The sequence below is a fragment of the Acomys russatus genome, chromosome 28, assembly GCF_903995435.1.
Source record: "Acomys russatus chromosome 28, mAcoRus1.1, whole genome shotgun sequence".
Taxonomy (NCBI): Eukaryota; Metazoa; Chordata; class Mammalia; order Rodentia; family Muridae; genus Acomys; species Acomys russatus.
The window spans coordinates 12,951,398-12,974,954 of NC_067164.1; the positions used below are offsets into that span (position 1 = coordinate 12,951,398).

General features: G+C 39.9%; 2 protein-coding genes across 2 annotated transcripts in view; both read left to right on the forward strand.

Moving 5' to 3' along the window:
• Positions 1 to 23,557, forward strand: part of Stap1 (signal transducing adaptor family member 1) — a 35,046-nt gene that overhangs the window by 9,470 nt on the left and 2,019 nt on the right. The window contains exons 3-8 of the mRNA XM_051170451.1: positions 3,893 to 4,006; positions 7,245 to 7,301; positions 9,429 to 9,601; positions 11,538 to 11,666; positions 17,633 to 17,702; positions 19,420 to 19,516. Coding sequence (XP_051026408.1) covers positions 3,893 to 4,006; positions 7,245 to 7,301; positions 9,429 to 9,601; positions 11,538 to 11,666; positions 17,633 to 17,702; positions 19,420 to 19,516 — 640 coding nt within the window. The remainder of the gene's footprint in view (positions 1 to 3,892; positions 4,007 to 7,244; positions 7,302 to 9,428; positions 9,602 to 11,537; positions 11,667 to 17,632; positions 17,703 to 19,419; positions 19,517 to 23,557) is intronic.
• LOC127210711 (40S ribosomal protein S15a) lies at positions 20,364 to 20,839 on the forward strand. The gene has a single exon (XM_051170450.1). The coding sequence runs from the start codon at positions 20,389 to 20,391 to the stop codon at positions 20,779 to 20,781; it is 393 nt and encodes a 130-aa protein (XP_051026407.1). The 5' UTR covers positions 20,364 to 20,388; the 3' UTR covers positions 20,782 to 20,839.

A 23,557-nucleotide genomic window follows, 5' to 3' on the forward strand; every position in this document is an offset into this window, starting at 1 on the left:
CATTTATCCATTTTTTTCTCTCATCCCAAAATGAAGGTGTTAAATAAATGTAAATCAGCTGGGCGTGGTGGCACATGCCTTTAATCCCAGCACTTGGGTGACAGAGGCAGGTTGATCTTGTGAGGTCAAGGCCAGCCTGGTCGACAAAGAGAGTCCAGGACAGCCAAGGCTACACAGAGAGACCTTGTCTCCAAAAACCAAACCAAACCAAAGAAACAAAAACACCCAAAAAACAACAACAAAAACAAATGTAAATCAGTTGTGATGGAATCAGGGGTGACAATTCTCTGGACAACTAAGAAGATAGCAACTCATATTTTTAACTGTTTGTCCTTATCTTCCTGGCCTAGATAATAAAGCCTTAGTTTAAAACTAGAAATTTTAGATATTTCAGTATAAACTGCTTAATGCAAAATGATAGCTTCCATTGCTTGCAGTTACGGATGAAATTATGTTATGGAATGCAATTGTAATCTGAAAGGAACAAGATGATTCTCACAGCACTGTAATGTACGATGTCACAATTTAATTTTCCTAGACAAAAACATACCCTCTAAAGACAGACTTCTAAGAGCTATAGTATATGAATAATGATGGAGTGACTATTTAGTTAGTTCTTTTAAAACTATGCTTTTTAAGAGTGTACTGCAACTTCCCAGTGATGTCAAGAAAGCAAAGACCCTGGCCTAAACCTTTTGTGATTCACAGTAGCCAAGCTCACTTGTAACACCTAAGAGCTTGCTGATTGGGAGCCTAACCTGCCCAGAAAGAGTGCCTAGTTTCTTTAATGTTGGCCCAGCTGTTGTTAACTGGCATCTTAAAATAATTGCCTAACCCCGCTGTGACTTACTGCATAAAAAGGGACGTGGGAGAAAACAGATGACGTCTCAAATTGGGCAACTTGAATAATATTTAATAAAGTCCTCATAAGTATTCAAAGCAGTGGGCAGAATATAGAGAAGTCACAAACTTAACGCTGAGGCTAAAAATAGTGTCATATTTCCACATGAGGCAAGAGAGGAAAGAGTAGGAGAGCTCGTACTTAAGAGGAACTTGACATTTGATGGAAGAAGAGACTACTCAGGGTACTGAATAAGATCCCCACTCCAACCTCCTGCTGAAGGTCTCCAGTGGTCCAACTCAACAGGAAGTCAAAGGGTGAGGCAAACTGATACCGTATACATCCCTCTCCTGGTGCAGTGTTGTGTGGTCAAAGAATACAATTGATTCTGCAGGAACAAATAACTGAGGGATACACAGGAAATCTCCAATACTCCCAGTTTACAAATCTCTCCATTTAAGATAAAATCCATAGCCTATCTCATAAGGCTATAACAATAAGCAAATGAGTCGGGCGTGGTGGCGCACGCCTTTAATCCCAGCACTCGGGAGGCAGAGGCAGGCGGATCGCTGTGAGTTCGAGGCCAGCCTGGTCTACAAAGTGAATCCAGGATGGCCAAGGCTACACAGAGAAACCCTGTCTCGAAAAAACAAAACAACAACAACAACAACAAAAAACAATAAGCAAATGAGATAGGACATGAAAGGGTTTCGGCCAGTAAACTGCACACAGCCCTTACATTGTTTACAAGCATTTATATATATTAACTGGCTAAATCTCACACAAACTCTGTAAATTTGCATTCTGGTTTTCATTGTAATGGTCGGTTGTTAAACAAGGCCTTCTATGTAGGTTGTCATCCTAATTCAAAATCTCCCTGCCTCAGATGAGATTGCAAGCATGAACACCACTGGGCACAATGTGGTGGCTAATTTCTGTATTATGCTGTAATCAGAAATGGCAGGTCTGTGAAAAGAGGTCTCTCATTCATGACATTAAAAAGCCCTAGGTCAGCCTCAGGAGGCTCTGAGCCATTGGACACTAAGTTGTGTTTTAAATTTAAATTACTGTGCATAAGACATCTATAAAACAAAAATGCCTCTAACCTGTAAGCTCCACTGGCCCAAGATCAAGTAACTTCCTAGCATGCTGAGGGCTATTGTTCATGAGAAATAACAAGCCACGTGTTTTCACTTCTGTAAACAAGCTTGATTGCCCCAACTGCACAGGATGTACTTGATCACATGTAGGCAAGAGTTATGTCAGGATGTATGCTTGCCTCTGGTTAGACAAAGGGATTATATGCATACCTTGTGAGTTTTGCCTTTATATACCCAACTGATGTAATTATGCACCAAACTCTGGAAACCCTGGTATGGACCTGGCCATGTTTCCATTGACCTGGCCAGTATTTCATAATGCTTGCTACGAATTTGGCTCAAAAGTTGTGGTAGTGGTCTTATATCAGTGGGACTGATAACTACTTAATCCTTTTATTAGAATGAAAACTGTCAGTTTGAGGATTAAGAAATTAAGCCAGGCGGTGGGGGCACACTTCTTTAATCCCAGCACTAGGGAGGCAGAGGTAGGTGGATCTCTGTGAGTTTGAGGCCAGCCTGGTCTACAAAGCAAGTCCAGGACAGTCAAGGCTACACAGAGAAATCCTGTCTTAATAAAAAAGAAAGAAAAGTAAAGAAAAAAAGAAAGAAAGAAAGAAAGAAATTGCTACCTGGCAGGGTGGACACCATCATCACGAAGGACAAGCCTTCTTCATTGTATTCTAGATGTGATAACCCTTACGATTTCCCTAAATGTGCCAAATGTGGGGAACTGACTGCATAATTTGTGTTAGTGGATGGCTGAGTTCTCCTTTACAAAACACACACACACACACACACACACACACACACAAGAAACTGTACAAGATTATATACCAGTAAAGGTGGGCGTGTAACCTCGGTGCGGTTTGTGAGCCCATCATTTGAGGCGATGTGCCACAAAGAGGTCACAACAAAAGGCTGTAGAGTTGTCCACCTATCAGTTTTGTTAAAAGAGGATGAAAAAAAAAAAAACCGTTGGGGAAGTTTTCTGGGTGATAGTCTCAGGAGAAACACTGGGATGGAGCGGCTGAGAACTTTAGGCTTTTGTATGGTCTACAGCAGGGAACAATTTAAAGCCATCTTTACATATCCAAAAGGCTAAGAGGAAGTCAAGGGGAGAAGTCACTGAATTTGTTTAATGTTTTTCCAGAGAAAAGAGTTCAGGATCAGTGGATAGGAAGTGTTTGGAGAGAAACCGTGCCTCAATACAAGGAGCACTTAGTAGGTCTGCTTCAGCAGTGTGAGTTCAGTGTTATTACAGACGCCCAGCCATATGCTTGCGGATATCATGGAGCGCAGATTCAAACAGCTGGGTTAGACAATGATGACCTTTAAGGCTCTTTACAGCCTACAATTAAAAACAGAAGATACGACTTCCATTTCTGTAGTTGATGTACCAGCACTGTTTGTTATAGCAAAACTCTTTGTGCCTAGGTCTAGACATACCTAGAGTTCTTATTATAAAAGAAGGGCTGCCTCTGGGACAAGCAACAAACCAATAAATTATACACTCATTTGTACATGCTCTGCCAACTTCCATAGTGAGTCAACTACCAGTGTGACCGTACTGAGTACGGAGTGTGAACAGATGTATAGCAGCTCTGTGGCATAATATGTATGCCACTCAGAAAAGCAATGTAAATAATGTTGATGACATAGACAGCAAAATACTCAATGTAATGAGAAAATAATGAAATTTGACTTTTGACTATATTATAAACTTTATTTTAATATAACATCTCACTTACTTGTTTGTTCATATAGTTAAATTTTAATATTAGCTATGTTAAACAACTGCAAAATTCTCAAGTATTTAATATGGCCTTTGCAAATTTGTTTGGGCCATATATAGCACACACCACAAAATACATTTTTACGTACTCTTTTGTATTATGGAAACCAGGTAATTACCCAGGAAGTCATTTAGTGATATTTTCCTTTATCTTTACAGTATGTCGGCAAGTTAGACATAATAGACCTCGTATGCCTTACCGACCAAAATTCAACAGAAAAGAACTGTGCAAAATTCACTCTTGTTTTGCCTAAAGAGGAAGTACAACTAAAGGTGAGTGAGGAGAAACAGTGCTTTGTAGAGAATCAAGTTTATGACTAAAGCCTTTAACCTTTTAACATCCAGTGTCAGGAATGAAGAATTACAAGAGGGGCCAAGACTTAACACTTCACTAATAGTTTCTGCCCTTTGTCTAGAACTACAGTGTTCTGAGTTACATTTTAGAAGAACATTTTCACATGTTTACTATATAAACACAATGAAACTTTAGACTTCTATCCTCTGACAAAGACAAGGATCCCACCTGGTGTTTTTCAAGGTTGTTCTTGAATTAGCATAGTGAGCTAAGAAAACCTACCCAACAAAGACAGTCAGAACACAGAGAGCAACTTGGAAATTGGTACGGATAGTCCTGGAGAAGTTGTTAGGAAGTTGTTGGTTGACTTTGAGAGCCGTAGTGTTTAGAGTGAATCTGCACTTAAGCAAGCTCCCTTGAAATCTCTTGGATATAGACGTGAAGAGTAGCGGGCACAGGGGTCATAAGCCGAGGTAGAACTTTGCTACTTTATGGATTAGCTGTGTATCACAGGCAAAATGACTCAACCTCTTTGTTCATCTGTTTCTTGAATTAGAAGTAAGTCTTTGCTCAAATGTAAGCCACTCTCTGTGGCCTGCCTGGAACACTTTATCAGAATTGTGACCGATATCAGGGTCCACCCACCCTGATATTGCAGTCTGAATGAGAATGACCCCATGGCTGTCATTGAAATGCCTGGTCCTCAGTTGGCGGAGGATTAGAAGGATGAGGAGCTGTGGCCTTGTTGGAGGAAGTGTGTCACTGAGGGTGGGTTTTGAAGTCTCAAAAGCCCACACAGCAAGGCCAGGCCCAGCGTCTTTCTCTCTTCGTCTGACTTGCCTGAGGAACAGGGTGTAAAGCTCTCAGCTATTGCTCCAGTGCCACGCCTGCCTGCTTCCTGCCATGATGTCCACGGACTCACCCTCTAACCCTGGAGGGGACTCTTCAGTGAAATGCTTTCTTTTATTAGAGTTGCCTTGTTCATTGTGTCTCTTCATAGTAATAGAACAGTGGCTAAGACACCTGCCGTTTCATCACGTTATCAGTTTGCTTTACTCTCTTCTACATTCTATTTTCCTATTTGTTTCTTTCCAACAAAGTCGACTGTACCAGTACATTGACTGTTTATGCTTCCCTGCTGTTCAAACTCCATGAGAACAAGGAATTTTTGTTTCGTTCCCAACATCTATACTTAACAATACACAATATATATCTTTGAATTGAACTGACACATAAAATGATAATTAAAAAGACCTCTTGCTGAGTTACCTTGAAGATAGTGAAAGGATAAAATGACAACTTCATATAAAGATCTTAATTTCTTTTACTAAAGAAGCAGGTGTGTTTCATTCTATAGAGTTAGATATTCCAGTCAGCTGAAAGGAAGAAATTGATTTCACAGACAAGGAAAACTAAAACAAACTTAAAACTAGTCATAAAGTTAGGTGCTCATTTCAAAAGTTTCCAAGGTAGGCAGAAATAGGAAGACAAATGATAGAAAAATAAGTGCTTGGTTATTATTAGATTACCTCAAGTTTTTGTTTTTTTTTTTTAAACAGAGGGAACAAATTGAAATTGGTCTGCATGGGAAATGTGGCTGTTATGTCTCTTCACTGATTTCTCAAGAAGGCAAGCTAACACTTAGTTCTGAGGTAGTGATGCGGAACATCAGCACAGGTGGCTTCATTTGTGTTTCTAGTGAGGACCATGCAGGACCTCAGTGCAGAAACCTAGCGAACAATGACCACCTAATTACTTCTTTGGCTCGATTAAGCAGGTAACACCTGTAGAGTGCTTAACACAGTAGCTCAGGAAAAACTGGCTGTTACTATAGGCAGTCAAAGTAGTCTCAGTTGAGGTTAAGAATTGGAATTTTTTTACATTGTTTTTGCCAAATTTCAAGCAAACCAATGGAGAGAGTAATCATTAAGTAGCATATTGTAGAAATTAATTCACTATTGTTTCATTTTTTTTTTTCAGTTAAGCATACATTTGTACAATTGTACTTGTTTAGAAGGCAAATAATCTGAAGGTATATATTTCAGTTTTGCTTTTAACATTGTATATGTGGGCATGTAGTCTTTGTGTGTGTGTGTTGTGTGTGTGTGTGTGTCACAATGCATGTGTTGCACAGAGAGTGTGTGGAGGTTAAAGGACAATCTTGAGTCCTCATCTTGTACCTTGATTGTGACAGGGTCACTTTGTCACTTGATTCTGAGAATGCTAAGGTAGCTGGAAATGGCGTCTAGAGAGTCTCCTGTCTCTCCCTCCTGTCTTGCTACAGGCACACTGGGATTATGTGTCTCACTGTGCCTGACTTTCTGTGACTTCTAGGGGCTTGACACTGTGTGACAAGTGTTTTACTTACTGAGCAACTTCACCGCCTGTTATCCATATTTCTGCTTACCTATAAAACAAAATGGGAGCCGGGCGTGGTGGCGCACGCCTTTAATCCCAGCACTCGGGAGGCAGAGTGAGTCCAGGATGGCCAAGGCTACACAGAGAAACCCTGTCTCAAAAAAAAAAAAAAAAAAAAAAATGGGACTGAAATATTTCATAATTATATGTTAATTCTAAGCAAAAAAGAAAATGGATTATTTCTCATTACAGCTTATTTTATGCAATTGGAGTTTTTCAAATGATACTATTCAACACAAAATTCCTGAACAGAACATGCATTCTTGCCAGTCTTGCTAGTTATTTTTTTTTTTTGCTTGTATATGTGTGTCATATATGTATGTGTGTATTTGGATGTGCATGGGTATACATGTGTGCGTGTCCATGGGTGCACTTGCATGTGTGTGCTCATGTGTGAGGTGGCCACAAGTTGACAGCAGGTGTTTTCTAATTCACTCTCCATCTTGTACCTAGAGGCAACACCTCTCATAGGGATGCATGGCATCACAATCTGGCCAGTGTAGCTAGCCGACATGGTCTAGAGAACCTCTGCCATCCTCTCCCAGGTACAGGGATTACAGCTGAGCTGCCACACATGTGTACTTGGCATTTTACTAGGTTCTAGAGGTCCAAACTCTGCCCTTCACATGCCTGTGGAGCAACTGGGAAAATGCTTTACCCAAAGAGCCATGATCTTGCTAGTTTTTTGACAGCACACCTATTTTGTCAGAAAATAACAATGTGAAATTCTTATTTAAAGTTAGTATGGATTAGGCATTAATTATGTATTTTCTACTTTATCTTTGTTTTCATCTTTAGACAGAAAACACAGAAAGTGGGGAAGAATGGAGGGGCTTCATTCTTACAGTAACAGAGGTAAGAGGGCCATCTGTTTTCTTTGTTGAGACAAGGTCTCAATAGCCCATGGTGGCCTCACACTGAACACAGTTAAGGGGACCATCCTGTCTCAACCTCCCAAGAGATGAGATTACCACTGTGAGTCACCATGCACAGCAGAAAATCCTTACTGTCTGTTGGTTCATGTGTTTGTAAAATAGTCGCTAACACCTACTACAAGTACATAAATGAAAGTGGTCAGAATTGTAGGAATTAGAAAAGGCAGAAAGAAATCCATGCTTTTGTTTCTACAAGTCACACATACATATGACTAAACTTGGGTATGAACACAATTCAATAGGACATATTTGGGTGCCTCAATCAAAAACACACATCAAGAAAAGGGAGCAACAACAAAACCACTAACGTAAGACTTTCAGACCTTAGTTTCTACTAAAGTACAAGGGCACAGGCTACAGCTGACAGAGCGGAGGCCTCCTCAACTCAGAGCCCGATTTTGAGTCTTAACTTCACAACTGACTAGCTATAGAGCTCTGGACTTTAATCTTTCTGATCATATTTTCTGTTGTTGTTGTTATAAAATGCAAATAACACCTGTTTTGTAGGAGTGTTGTATCTTTGCTAACATTTATAGAGTGATTGAGATACACACACAACTGATACTTCATGAGAAATAGCTAAAGAGAAATATGCAAATAAAATAAGGGGTAATTGTTTTATTAGTGCCTCCTCGTTGTTTTATTTATTTTGCTATGGTTATTTGTTAGAATTATGGTATGTGATTTGGTTGTGTAACCCTATCAGTAAATTGTCTAAGATGCATGTGTACAGACACACATGAATACAAACAACAATATGAATTAATGAAACGGTAACAAATCATTGGACTGAAGAGAAGCCTTTACTGGGCAAACTCCTTGCTGTGCAACCAGAAGGACCTAAGTTGGGGTTCATAGCACCCACATAAAAGCCAACATCTGTAACCCCAGTGCTGCAGAAGAAAATGTTGGTGTATCTCTGGAGTTTGCTGGACAGCCAATCTAGTCAAACTATCTCCCCAAAAAATCAATATGGAGTACAATAGAGGAAGACATCTGATGTTGACCTCTGGCCTCCTCATATGCCATTATGAGCAAACCCCCCAGAGAGAGAGAGAGAGAGAGAGAGAGAGAGAGAGAGAGAGAGAGAGAGAGAGAGAGAGAGGGATGAGCTGAATTGAAAGTGAAGAGGTTATACTCTGATGGATTCTTTGTATATCATGGGATGAGCATGCGTTTTCCTTTGGTAGTCAAATTATAAGTCAGACATAGTTGGCCCCAAATACTGACTAGCTACTAACATACCAATTAAAAAAAACATGGCTTCATACTTCCACAGAATGCATAGGCTGTTCCCAACTAAATTTGAGATGTGAATACAATTCACAAGACTGGATACACGAACAACTGAATTCAAAACATTTCTAGAGAAGGTTAAAAAAACAATAAAACTAACATGCAGAGAAGTATCCAAGTGTTAAAATATGAATGGATGCTACAAACAGAGAACAGTGCAAACCTGCTGACCCTATGTCCATCTCAAACCCATATTGTCATAATAATGTGGAGCCTTTCCAAGTCTCCTTGTATGAAAATGAGGTTTTGCCTGGAGCTCCTATACTTCTTGGGCATAGAAAAGCTATGTGAGTGCAGAATAAGAAATGAAAGCCTGGCTGGGTGGTGGTGGTAAATACATTTAATTCCAATACTTAGGAGGCAGAGGCAGGAGGATTTCTGTGAGTTTGAGGCCAGCCTGGTCTACACAGCAAGTTCCAGGACAAGACAGCCAGAGCTAAAACAGAGAAACCTTCTCTCAAAAAATTTGAAAGCAAAACAAAACAAAAAGAGGAAGAGGAAGACTTCTAAGAAGAAGGCTAGGTTTTAGTTGATAGAGGGTTTTAGTTGATATAGGGTTTTAGTTGATATAGGGTCCTGGTTAATATAGGGGCACTTCTGTAATGCCCACGTTAGACTGGAATCTATGGTTATATGCCTTCATCTCTGACAAGCAACTACAGGTTCCTAGGGCCAATAGGCCCCTCTTTACTAAAGCCAGTATGCTGTTTAGCTGTGGTTTTAGTCGGCCAACTCTTTTTACTGGTTTCAGCTGTCAGTTCCTCACCATGTATCCCTGCTACCTGGACAAGTGATTAGACTGCACGAAGTCTTAGAGAGAGAAAAGAAAAGAAGGACTGAGACAGAACAGCTGCCAAGTCTGCCTTCGGAGAAAGAGAAGGAGCCAGTACAAGACTACGAGGATGTACTGAACCCTATGCCAGTGTAAGTGCACAATCAACTCCTTCATTCATTCATTCAGTTAAGACTGATTGCTCACTGTCAGGTTGCACCACCCAGTCAAACTGTTAATGCCAGGGATGCCAAATATCTTGGAGGTAAATGGTATGACTCTGAGCACCTGCCACATTTCCTCTCCTATGTCATGATCAACATCACGCACATTTAAACCAACTCTTGCCACAGAGGAAATCCCCTTCTACCCACACATCTAGACTAAACGGATATCTTTCCGGAGCTCAAACTTAAATTAAAGTTGTTATGAAGAAGGAAGGAAATGACACAGATGTCTGCGACTCTATAGTTGGATTATTTATCATCATTTATAGCAAATATTTTAAAATTCTAGAATATTGTATTCACTTGATTGATCAATGAGCATGGAACTTGCCCTCTGAGGAAAGCCTTGTGTAAAGTGATAAAAAAAAAAAAAAAAAAAAAAAAAAAAAAAAAAAAAAAAGCAATGGCACAGCATCTGAATTCTGCAGCATCCTGCATGTGTCTTCTTCTTCTCCTTTTTTGGGGGGTGGGGGGGGGTTTGGTTTTCTTTTTCTTTTTTTTCTTTCTTTCTTTCTTTCTTTTTTTTTTTTTTTTTTTTTTTGTTTTTCAAGACAGAGTTTCTCTGTGTAGCCTTGGCTGGCCTGGACTCACTTTGTAGACCAGGCTGGCCTCGAACTCACAGCAATCCACCTGCCTCTGCCTCCAGAGTGCTGGGATTAAAGGTGTGCACCACCAATGCCCGGCCTACACGTGTCTTCTTTATTGCTGAAAATATTATGGGTCCTTTCCTTTGCAAATCGTGGTGCTCCTGTCATCAAAACAAGTCCTGGTTTCATCTCTGACATTAGGTTCTGATGCACAGTGCACCTGTACTCAATGAAGTCATTGGCACCTGCTAATCAATGCTGCTAGCTCATACTAGACAAGCAATCAATTCATAAAATAAAAATCACATGGGCTATTTCTTTCCCCCAATATGTTTATTACAGATAAAAATGTACTAAGAAGCAATATGTTTATTACAGATAAAAAGAAAAGATTAAAACTAATTCTTGTCACAACACTAAAAGATATTTGCCAATAACATTTTGGATGTATCACATACTCCATCAAATGTTCCCATGACTATTATAGCTCACAGCATATAACATGTGTTATAAATCAGGGAGTATGTAATTTCTTAATTTTGTGTCTAAAAATACTACTGGTATCATTTTAACACAAATTATAAACCAGGCGTGGTGGACATGCCTTTAATCCCAGCATTCAGGAGGCAGAGGCAGGCACAGGTAGGTCTCTGACTAGGCCAGCCTGGTCTACAGACTTCCAGGACAGCTGGGCCTATATGGCTATACAGAGAAACTCTCTCAAAATACCAAACAAACAAAACACCGCAAACAACAAATTGCACCAAATAGAGTCAATTTGGACACAATCTTAATGCCATTTGTTTAAAACAGAGCTGCACTCAGCTGTGTTGGCTTATAGCTTTAATCCCTGCACAGGGAGGAAGAGGTAGGTGGATCTCTGAGTTTAAGGCCAGCATCATTGTCTACATGGTGAGTTCCAGGCCAGCCAGACCTACATATCAAGGCCTGATTTCAAAGCAAATAAACAGATAAACAACAAAAATAGAGCCTAAAAGAGAGCCTTGGGACATTTTGGAGTCCTGCAAGGAAACCAACAAATGAATCTAAGACCCAGCTGTGAACTGAGGCTGGGGATATGCTATTAGTTGACATTTCTCAGTGGTAATCCTGATTATACATGGAGTAGTAGACTGTTTTTCAAGTTCTCTTTGTTTAAAAGAAAAACATTGTAGCTCTCAGGGTACTTTGGTGGCATTGTTTTCCAGTAATGATCTTCATCAGTAAAAAAAAAAAAAAAAAATCTGTTTTCTTTTTTCATCTCACATTTGTAGATGTTTCTATGCAGTTTCCAGGAAAGAAGCCACTGAGATGCTGGAGAAGAACCCTTCTTCGGGAAATATGATCCTGAGGCCTGGTAGTGACAGTAAAAACTACTCCATCACGATCCGGCAGGAGCTAGAGTATGTTCTCCTAACCTGGCTATCATGTTGTGAGGAACATGGCCTTCCAGTCAGTACCTGCTATGCAGGGCTACAAATATAAACAAAGACATGAATGGGACGTAGCACGACATAAGCAAAGCTCTCTCCTTAGTGGTGATAAAGAGAACAGGTCTGTGATTGCTAACACTATGCAGTGTTCATGAAGGGACTCAGTTGCCTGACATTTAAACAGAGACACAAAGGAAGTGAGCCATCAACCCAAGCCAGTACCCGGGGAAGAGTATTTCAGATAGCAGGTATGCATGCCTGAATGCAGAACACCTCTCTTGTTCAGGAGACAGAAAGAGGCCATTGTATCTGCATACGCTACCTACAAAAAGGCCCACTGAGAAGCATGTTCCTTTAATAGAGCCATTACTACCCAAATACAAGTGTGAGGGCAGAAGAGCTAGCTCAGTCACTTGCTCGCTTTGCAGCTGTGAGGACCTGAGTTCAATCTCCAGAACTAGAGAGAGAGAGAGAAAGAGCAGCCAACAACTATTTACTGTGAAAAAATATAAAAGTCCACACAGAAATATTCACACAGCGTTGGGAGCACCAGGATCTAACTTACCACCTAATGTTCTTGCCACCCGGTCATGGCCACTGTATGAAGATGACTGTCTATTCATATTAACTGGCAAGCAATGAGGGAGAAAGGGAGAGAAGGAGGGAGGAAGATGATACTTGTTTGTAGCCTGCAGTAGGAGATGGGGACAGACAGGTCCTTGGGGCTTGCTGGCCAGGCTAGCCCACTTGGCAAACTGCAGGCCAGTTAAAAGCCCTGTCTGAAAAAGAAGCTTGGGGCTACATCTAAGGTTGGTTTCTGGAGTCCACAAGGAAGTGCACACAGCTGCATGTGCAGCTCCACGCAGATATACACACAAAATAATTTTCGATGTAATGAGAGTTGCTGGACCTTTCAAGGCCACTCCAGCTTTCAGACTCTGTACAAACTGTGCTGCCTTAGGTAACACTGTTACAACGGACAGTACAATTTAAAACGCAGAAGCCTTCATACTACATTTCAATGTTCAATACATGACTGTTTCATATAAAGCATAAATAGAGCTTTGATTTTTTTTTTTGAGTTTACCATTCTTTGTTGGGATCACATTCTATTTACTTACTATAATTCATCTACCAATAAATACACCAGCTTTCTCATAAGCATCTGTCATTCTAAATGGATCAGATATAATGATGTTAATAGTGCATAAACAAAGTAGAAAGTAAATAATAGCTTAGGGAAAAAATTAAAATCATGGCATTATGGCTCAATTACTCTCATGACCTGTGGCGGTTAATATGAATAGACACTTGCCTTCATGCAGTAGCCATGAACAGGTGGCCAGACTGCTAGGTGGTAAATGAGATCCTGGTGCTCCCAACTCTCTGTGTGTATTTTTATATTTTCCCACAGTAACTAATTGTCAACCTTCTTGTGGAGTCATGTTTTCTTTTTATGATATACTAGCATTTTTTTTTTTTTAACCTGGTAGACTATGCTATAATGACGTCTGCTTTTACCAGCTAAACATTAGCAGCACATTTTCAATGCTATTAGAATATAATAAGATGTTGTCGATTTTTTCAAAGTTACAAATTTTGATTAATAACTTAATTGGTGATCTTGCAACACATCCCAAAGAAGTACAGGTTATAGCTGCTGACGATTATGTTTTGTGGAAGACACAGGTCTTTCTTCCTTCCTTTTGAGATTATAGTCTAATCACAACATTCTCCATTCCCTGTCCTCCCTCTAAACCCTCCCACACACCCCTCCCCATTAGCTTTCAAATTCAAGGCCTCTTTTGTTTTTTTTTTTTTACTAATTGTTATTTCATGCATATCTATTCTTAAATATATATTCAAACACACACAAATATATTCCTAAATATATGCTGCCCAGTCTGTATAATGTTACTAATGTGTATGTTTTCAAGGCTGACCTTTTGGCACTGGATAACCAAATGGTGTGTTCTTCCCTTGGGAAGAACCTCTTCCACTCCCAGGTTTCCTCGGTTGCCTATAATTCTCTGTTGACTTGAGGCCTCATGGCTTTATCCCCATACACTTTGGAATGTCCATTGGTGTCGTGCTTTTTCAGCTCATGTTTGTGCAGTCCTGAACCCTGACAATGTACTAGCTCCCTGAATAGGAGCTAGAAAGCATGAATTCACACCCCCCCCCCACTGCCCCAGCCTCAGGGTTTAATATCTTCTACTTAATATGTCATTTGATTTTTAGAGACAGCAATTCGAGAGAATATTAAGATTGTGCCTTGCTAGCAGAGTAGAGTTTAATGTAAAGTTTCTGGCAGGAATCTAAACTATTAAGAAACACCTGTGTCTCCCACAAAACAAGCTCATTTTCTTTCAGGGAGTTTCCATGAGATGTGCTCAGCCATGCATGTTGGCGAGTGAGTCCGGTAAACAGGAGCTGGAAAGGACAAATTGGTTTACAAAGCAGAACTTGAAAGGGATTTTTCCCCCATGTGTTTACAGATCAGCTGTAGGGAGGAAGGCTGCTCTCAGAAGTAAATAAAGCTTGTCAGGGCCAAATTCCCAGGTGATCCTCTCTCAGAGCAGGGCATCATGTATGTTTATCCAGCAAGTCGCAGGTGGACTCATATGACATAAAGCTATGTTTACAACAAACCTCACACTGTTTTGTTTTGTTCTGTTTTCCTTGGATTTGTTCTCACTAGGTAGCGTGCTGGCATCATAGTCACGTAAATCATTAGTAGCTAGGGAGGCAGGAGAAAATCATTACCACAGATCCATCTTTTTGCAAAAATTGAGGCTAGGAACTAAGAACAAATATTTAGACCTGCACTTAAGGCCACGGTTTATTTATTTATTTATTTTTTCCTTTAAGACTAGCTTCTCTTTTTTCTGTTGTAGCCTAGGTTGACCCCTGACTTAGCATCTCCAGTGCTGAGATCACAGGTGTGTGCCACCGCATCTCATTTTACTTACTCTAATTTTTATATCATAACCAGAACATTTTTAAATGGCAAATTTTATCCATTTAATTTTTTCTTCACACACAAAAACAAAACAAGTACGGTTCTTTTCTAAAGTCTTTTTTCAACAGTAGCTGTCTGGGTACAAAGATGTTCTCATCATAGGAGTCAAGATACGTTTAGAAAAGGAGACTCAAAGCCTATGAGACCCCAGGGCCACCATGTCTCTGCATCACCTTTGACCTCAACATTTAATGCCCAAGAGTTTCTGCTGACCTCTGTCTTCTGTCTTCTCACGCCTTTACCATGAGATGATGTGATGACTATTACCAATAACCCCATTCATTGTCCCATTATATGAGTGTGTGTGTGTGTGTGTGTGTGTGTGACTGTGCTTTTGTTTTCCCTATGTTGAATGCTACAGACATTTCCTGCAGGCACAGAAGAATAATTGAGACAAATAGCATCGCAGAAAACAATAAATACTATCTATATATTAAATGTAGTAAAATAATTATAATTTAGTGAGTGCTTAAATAAATCAAGGATTTTATGAAGGGTTTTGCAAGTATTAACACAAAGTAGCCCTAAGAGGTAAGCCTTTATCACCTCCATTATGTAGACTGAAAACACATACACACACACTTACATACTCACACAACAAACACACTTAAAACACACACACTCACAAACACATTGACTCACACACACTCACACACTCACATGTACACACACACACACAGACACACACACACACTGTGTGGGAGGAGGTTTAGAGAGCATATATGACAGAAACAGAATTTAAGCCAACTGTCCTATCAGTCTCCCACAGGGTAGCAGTCATTTACTACCAGAATACACAGGGATTTGAATTGAAACTGAGGAGAGTTTTTAACAGTAACTGTCTGGTTACAAAGATGTTTTCAAGATGGCGTAAAGATAAGATCAGAGCCAAGCCAGCCATCTTGAACAGGCACACATAAGACATGGTCTGTCCAAAGACTCTCTTCCTGTCAGTTTCTAACTGGTTCATGGCTTTTTATCATTAAGGAATATTTCTTATGAAGGAGGCAGCGTGGCTAAGGTTAAGGCCCTGTTTCAAAACTAGGCCATTTGAGGTTGAAGAATTGCTTTCCAATGGGGTATGCAGTTGAGAGGAGATTTGGATGTAATGGTATATGGGAAGAGTCCCTGAAAAGGGCACTGTCGTACAGCCTCGCCCTGCCAGAATATATGAGCTGGAAATGGAAACGTGGTGATTCTAAAAAGACAATGCAAAGGCTCTGTAGACAAGTTAAACCCGAGGAAACATTTTTCTTAGCTTCTGAACATAAGGCAAACATTGAATTACTTTGCCATTCAGATAAATGACACCATAATATGTGCCATTATCTTGTCCCCATTAGAAAAAGTTTGGGTTAAACACAATTTGCCGTATGAACCAAGTGAGCTAAGTGAGCTAGTAGACATGCTGCTAATCAAAACTAACTACTATGAACACTGACTTCTTTCACCATAGATTCTTAGCTTATCACCATAGGCACATAGCATTATGAGATGAGCTTCTAATATTTTAAAATTTGGATTTATAAAGACTGTTTATAATGTTGAAATACAGCAATGAACACAATGTGATCTCTTGTTCTGAGGTAGTTTGTAACAAAAATTTTTGTATTTGGGGTGGTAACAATTTAGTGTAGTATATAACTAAAGAGGAAGACCTAAGATACCCCTGCCATTGTTGCATTCCCAGCCACCCTTTCTCTAGCACTTAACTTTTTTTTTTCCTTTAAGATATCCACAAAGTTAGCAGCAATAGAAGGAAGTATGTGAGCTACCACAGTAGCAGCTGTGAAGGGCTGTCTGCTGGGATTAGCTGTGGAATGTAAAGCTGTCTGCTTTCAAAATTCTTTTTGTTTTAAACCTCTGAGAACATTTATTTAGACTTTTGTACATCTGTGCAATTCCCTCTAAAAATGATAAAGAGCCGTGTCCCACCCACTCCATCCCCCGGCAATCCAGCCCACAAGAAGGAATCACCCTGCTGCCTTGTAATTCTGAAATAAATAGAATTGGAACCAAGTGTTAGTGGTGAGTGATGGCAGGGTGGCCCCATCAGTCTCCAGAGTGACACAATGGGGACAGCCTCAAGGTGTCATCTGATGGGCAGGGACAGTGCAGTGTGTGTGGCACTACCAGGCTGCCTACAGTTTGTACGGGAAGTTGTCCAGTGCAGGGATGCCCTCCATCAGGACTTTGCGCTTGCAGGTCTCAGCCACGACTTGGCTGGGCTGGCTGCTGTTGTCAAATGTGTCCCCAGATAGGACCTGCCAGTGGTCAAATACACACTGGGGATCCCAAGCAAGTAGTAGGTAGCATCGATGGTATTCTGAACAGGAAGCGTGACCATGTGTTCAAGGGGTCCTGGGTGCCTGGTAGCCCCATGTTCATGGTCAAAGCATACGAGTCATTTGGCTTCATGGCCAATCTCTACTACAACACTAGTGGTCAAAATTATTTTAATAGAAGGTGTATATTATTTGACCTATATAAGCCCACATAAGATTTATTTTGTATTTTGTATTTTGTGGGGCTTGAGTTTATGTTTTATTTTCCCTTTCTCCCTTTTCAGTCTTAGGGAGTGGACATCACACATTATACAAGTGCTGTACCACTGAGCCACATCCCAACCCACTCATAAGATTTAGTAGATCTACTTTATACGTTACTGAGAGAGTTTCAGTTTTCTTATTTTTATCTTCTCCTTTTTTCATGTACCAATACAGTGACTCAAATTTCCTATGCCTCCTCATGTATCACCACTTGCCTCAAATCCCAATGAAGAAACAGGGTTCTACACCCTAAACTACTGCTGTAGAGGTACAGGTTTATTACCCAGGGCACATTTTATATTCGTTTAGTTTGCATCAACTCAACTGTGTAATCAAAAGGAGGTCAGCCATGTATTTCATTTTAGAATGCCAAGAATCAAGCACTACAAAGTGATGAGCACTGGAAAGAACTACACCATCGAACTGGAAAAGCCCGTATGTAGCCATTTCTTTGATGTTGATAAACTTCGTCCTGTTGCCCTCCAAACCTACCTTTAGAGAATCCTGAGAAAAGTGGGAAAACAGACATCTTCCAAAGGAACAGACAGGCAAGGGTAAAACGGGAGACAAGCATCTCTAGGTAGATAGCACAGCTGAGCTAGGAAGGGCAGGGAGAGACACTAAGAACAGGCAGCCGAGACTGACCAGAAGATCACGTGCTTCTAAAGAGCATTTTTCTCTTTGCTTTCTCTGCAAACAATTGTTTGATATAAATTTTTTTCAGGGAAAGAAAAGTATTTTTATTAAATGTTTGTTTAATACTCTCTATTTATAAATATTCAAGGAAGCAACCTGAATGTGTTGTCCTCCAATATTTAGCATGAAGAAGCCCAGCAGTGCTCTCTTGACAGCAGTGTGCTAGAAGGCCAGGTTTCTTCTTTGTCTTCAACCCCTCTTCAGTCTTAGTATTGCATCATGGAGTTACTGATAGGCAGTCTCATCCTCCAACACAGTATCAGATACACAGCTAAGTACTTATATATGCAATTTAACCTTTTCTATTATATCCATGAGGTAGATACTGGTATGTCTATTACACAAGGGAGTAAACTGGCATTTAGACTGGTCTCAGCCCCTGAAAGTGTGGTGACATGTCCTGATATTTCTTTCAAATTAACTCCTAGTTCCTCTGCCTGTCCAGGCATGTCGTAGAGCAAAAGGGTGTGGGCCAATTTGTCATGATGAGTCTTAGAAGACACCAATTCATACAGCTCGTTGTAGTCAAGAATGCCTCTAGAACTTCTCAGATCCATGTCTATGGATCCAGCTATGCACCCAGTCCATCCTAAAGTCAAGGTCTTCTTGCCTCTGGAAGACAGGGGTGCACCAACCAGCCCTGGCTCTAATTTAAGTAAAGTTCTCGTAAAGGAGGCAAAGGACTAGATTGCTGAAGGAACATTCATAAAGCCAAGCCTGCAGAATTGGTTCCAGTGAGGAACAGCATAACTTCCGTGCCACTCTAAGTGGAACCGGGCACCTTATCATTAGCTTTCACTACAGTCCACAGCAGAAGGAAAACACATAGCTTGAATTATCCTTTCACTTTTCAAACTCCTCCTAGCCCTGTCCTTCAACCAGGTTGCGTTTTAGTGAGCTATTTTACTTCATGATTATTTGAGATATTCAGGTTTAATCAGATTTCACTTGTATAAAGGTATTCACTTATGAGGTAGAGATTTTAGTGGCGGCCCCAGACCCTAAAATATCCTGTTACAATAAAGTAGTAAAATGCTTATAAATTAAATGCTTATAAATTAAATGCTTATACATTAAAATGGTTATAGGGCTGCCCTTTCCCCCCCTTTAATGCCTTTTTAAGTTCCAATTTTAGGAAGGGAGAATTTGACCTAAATTGGGTGATTTTTCTGTTTTAATTGTGGGAAGGCAAAGTACCTAAGTATTGTTCACCAGATTGTACCCACTGCAAAGAGAGCAACTCCTCATTAGAGAATGGCCATAGTCCTTCAAACGAGACAACAGACAAGGGTAAGAAAATCATGGCCATTCAGCAAGTCACTGAAATATGATGCAGCCCTGATCTGCCTTCCTGGAGGTCAGGAAATACACAGCATTTCCCCACTAACCTGCAGGGGAGGAGCTCTTCTTTAGCCTTGCTTAGGCAGTAAGCCATCTCTCACTTTCTTTTACACAGGTAACACTCCCAAACCTTTTCAGCGTCATTGATTATTTTGTGAAGGAGACCAGAGGGAACTTGCGACCCTTTATACATTCAACTGATGACAACCTTGGTATGTCTTTTACTTTACTTCTACCTCAACAAAACAAAATCCCCAGAAATGACAAGGTACAAACTAAATTTTAAACAGTTAACTCTCTCCATTTGGCAATCATTTTGTCAGTCTTGAGGGGAGGGGAGGGGAAGAATGTCCTTGCTGATAGTCTATGAGGCATGAATTGTGATTATTAGCATCATTCCATCATTCTATTTGATGTTATCAAACAAGTTCAGGGCTACTCAGAAATCAAAGCAACATGAACTCATGGGAAGCAAAGAAGAGGAGTAAAGGGATGGGCTGTCTAGCAATGTCTGACGCTTGAGGATAAGCAAAGGCTGTGGAGATTGGCCACTTGGTAATATAACCTCAACCCCTTAGGGTTTCTTAACCTTGATACTAGTGCTATTCTGCTGTGAAAGTAAAGAAGTCACATGGCAAGGTCATAGGAATGAGGAAACGATGAGGAGCTAATAATAAAGATTGCAATTCCTTTTTCATAAATTATGAATGTTAAGACAGCGGTAGCTAGTATTCCACTAAACTTAGCAAGGAGACCTGTGTCAACAGTATAGTTCAAACGTTCATTAAATTGGCTCCATTTGCATTCCAGTTTTTGGTATAGCGAGGGAGACTAGACTTGATCATCTTGCCCTGTATCCAACAGTGTACATGTGGTCACTGGGCAAGCTCTAAGCAGGACAAGTGGAGCATCTCCAGCTATTTTGGCTTTCATTCATCAAGAACAATTTCTTTTCCTACACATTATAATGGAAAACAACTTTGCCTACCTGAACTATGGCCATATCTGAAAGGTCTCACTAATTAAAACAGCAGCATGTTTAAAAGTCCAAGTTCGCTTTCCGCCATCTTTCCGCGCCGTCACCATGGTGCGCATGAACGTCCTGGCAGATGCTCTCAAGAGCATCAATAACGCCGAGAAGAGAGGCAAACGGCAGGTGCTCATCAGGCCGTGCTCCAAAGTCATCGTCCGCTTCCTGACTGTGATGATGAAGCATGGCTACATCGGTGAATTTGAGATTATTGATGACCACAGAGCTGGGAAAATTGTTGTGAACCTCACAGGCAGGCTGAACAAGTGTGGCGTGATCAGCCCTAGATTTGATGTGCAACTTAAGGACCTAGAAAAATGGCAGAACAATCTGCTCCCGTCCCGTCAGTTTGGCTTCATTGTACTGACAACCTCAGCCGGCATCATGGACCATGAAGAAGCAAGACGAAAACACACAGGAGGGAAAATCCTGGGATTCTTTTTCTAGAGATGTAACACATAAATAAAAAGCCTCCGTGGACTGTGACAAAAAAAAAAAAAAAAAAAAAAAAAAAGTCCAAGTTCTTAAAATATCACTATTAATCCTTGGGTGCTACAGAGTAATAATAATAATAATAATAATAATAATAATAATAATAATAATAATAATAATAATAATAATAATAAAAAAGAGGTCAGAGTCTGAAGGAGATTTAATTTAGAAAAGGATCAAGTCTATGTTGGACCCTTTTTACATTCAGCAGAGGAAGTGTCTCTAAGATGCGGCCACACAGTTGGCTTGGCAACTGCTGTTATGGGTTTCACAGCACAGCTCACTGAGTTCCTGGTATAAAATTTCTTCTTTGAGTCTGAACTATTACTTCATCTTCAACCATAGGAATCTAATTTCAGGCTTAGAAATACCATTAAAATAACCACAGCATTTCCTCTCAGTGTTTCTATCTGATCTTTCAGTTACTGGTTCCTGCAGGCCACACACCCCCTTCTCTCATCTCGAACCTTCTCTGTAGTTTGTCTAGCTTCTGAAATGCATTACCTAGTACATATACAAGAAAACACATCTACTAGAGTTCTAGGAAAGAATGAGTTCTTAAAATTACCTCCCCCCAACCCCTTAGGGTTTCTTAAATTTGGGCTGCATAGAAAAAAATCAATTGTAACGTTCCTTCTCCCTGGATTTTATTCAGCTCTGTATAATAAACCACCTCCATGGTGGTTAAATCAACAATGACTTTATTTTTGCGTTATTCTATGGGTCAGAAAATTGGACTGGATTTTCTTGCTACTCACACAGGCTCTAGCTTGATAGGAAGTTGAGACTGACCTTACCTCTGCCTCCTAAGTGCTTGCATTATAGACTTGTCCCACCACAAATGGCTTCTTGAGACTTCTACAGGATTCATGGTTTGGTAGACTGCTTTAGTTTTAGTTCATGTTTCTCAATGTGCATATCTTGTTTTTTTTTTCCTTACTTGGTACTGGGTGGAGTGGCCAAAACCTCCTTTCCTTGCTCCCAGCTTAGGGGGAAAAGTTCCATCTTTCATTACCCTGTGTGCTATTCATTGTAGGTTTTTTGTTTGTCTGTCTTATCTCAGAATGAAGGAAATTGCCTTAAGAATTACTACTTGTGGAATGGCATTTTTTTTTTTTTTTTTTAGCTATCATGGTTAAATTCTGGATTTTGTGAACTGTTTTTCTACATTTGTTGTATATGATTACTATATGTTTTTTTCTTAGTTGGCTAATATGAAGAGTCATACAGAGTTTCTACAGTTGATCAAATCTTACATTAAACCCAGTTGGTTATAGTGTATTGCTACAAGTGTTGGATTTGTTTAATATGCCAAATATGTGCTTGCTTATGAGAAATACTATGTTTTTGTTAAGTGGATTTACTTAATATCTTACCTCCTAAGTTCCAGCATGGTTTTCATGCCATCTTAGACTCAGGAGCTCTATGCTTGGGCTGGGAACATAGCTCAGAGGAAGACCCTACATGATTTTTAGTATGCCCCCCTCCGATTCCCAAGTTAAAAACAAACAGCTGCTTTAAAGTCTATGTGATAATTCCAACATTTGGTTTTTTTCCTATTGGCCTCTGTTGTTTTCTCAGAATTAGAGGGCTGGTCACATTTCTCTAGTTTTTTGTGTCTCAAAAAATTTATAAAACCAGTTTGCAATCTCACCAATAACGAATGAGGAATCCCCTTCCCCACAGCCTCTCACTCGCTGATATACATCATTTTGACCGGGATAAGATAAAATCTCCAAGTTTAATTTGCATTTTGCTAATTGCTAAGGCTATTGGACATCTTTTGAGATAACTCTTAACGATTTCTTTTCTTTGAAAACTTTTATGTTCAGATCCACAGGCCATTTTCCAATTTGTTCATTCGTTTTCTTGACTTTTAAAAATATGTTTTATATATTCTGTATATTAAGTCTGTATCTGAAATATAGCTGGCAAATCTTCCCTCCTATGTGGTGGGCTTTCTTTTATAACTGTTTCTTTTGCCATACAGAAACTTTTTTTTTTTTTTAAGCGTTATGAAGTTTAATTTGTCAGTCGTTGGCCTCTCATTTCCTGAGTGAATGGAATACTATTCAGAAAGTTCTTTTCTACATCTGTATATTGTAGGGTACTGTATATGTTCCCTTCCATCAGTTTCAGCGTTTGGGGTTTTATATTGAGATCTTTGGTTCATTTGTGTAGACTTTAGCTCAGGGTGATAGATATATGTCTAATTTCATTTTTTTACGTGTGGACATCCAGTTTTCACAGTACGATTTGTTGAAGATGTTGTCTTTTCACTTGTGTTTTGGCATTTTTATTGAGTCTCAATCAGATTGCCATGGTTATGTACACTCATGTTTAGGTCTTTGTTTTGCATCTTTACCATGCTTTTGCTAGCATAGATCTGTAATAATAGCTTGACATGAAACACTACAGGTGGTCAATGACTGCTGAGAGAGGGAGAATCAGTGTCCTCCAAGGAGAAGCTTGCACATACATTGTTTGATCCCAAGTGTTCAGCTCTGGACACATGTACATACTAGCAAAGGTAAATGAACTTTATATCTGTAACTACGTATATACATATGGATATACATGTAATAATAATAAAGAAAAATCATGAACTAGAGAGGCACAGTAGACTTGTAGAGACTCTGTCTCAAGAAAAATTGAACAAAGCCGGGCATGCATTTAATCCCAGCACTTGGGAGGCAGAGGCAGGCGGATCGCTGTAAGTTCAAGGCCAGCC

What these genes read in the sequence shown, in the direction of transcription:
- LOC127210711 (XM_051170450.1), top strand. Translation starts at nt 20,389, where the DNA reads ATGGTGCGCATGAACGTCCTGGCAGATGCTCTCAAGAGCATCAATAAC.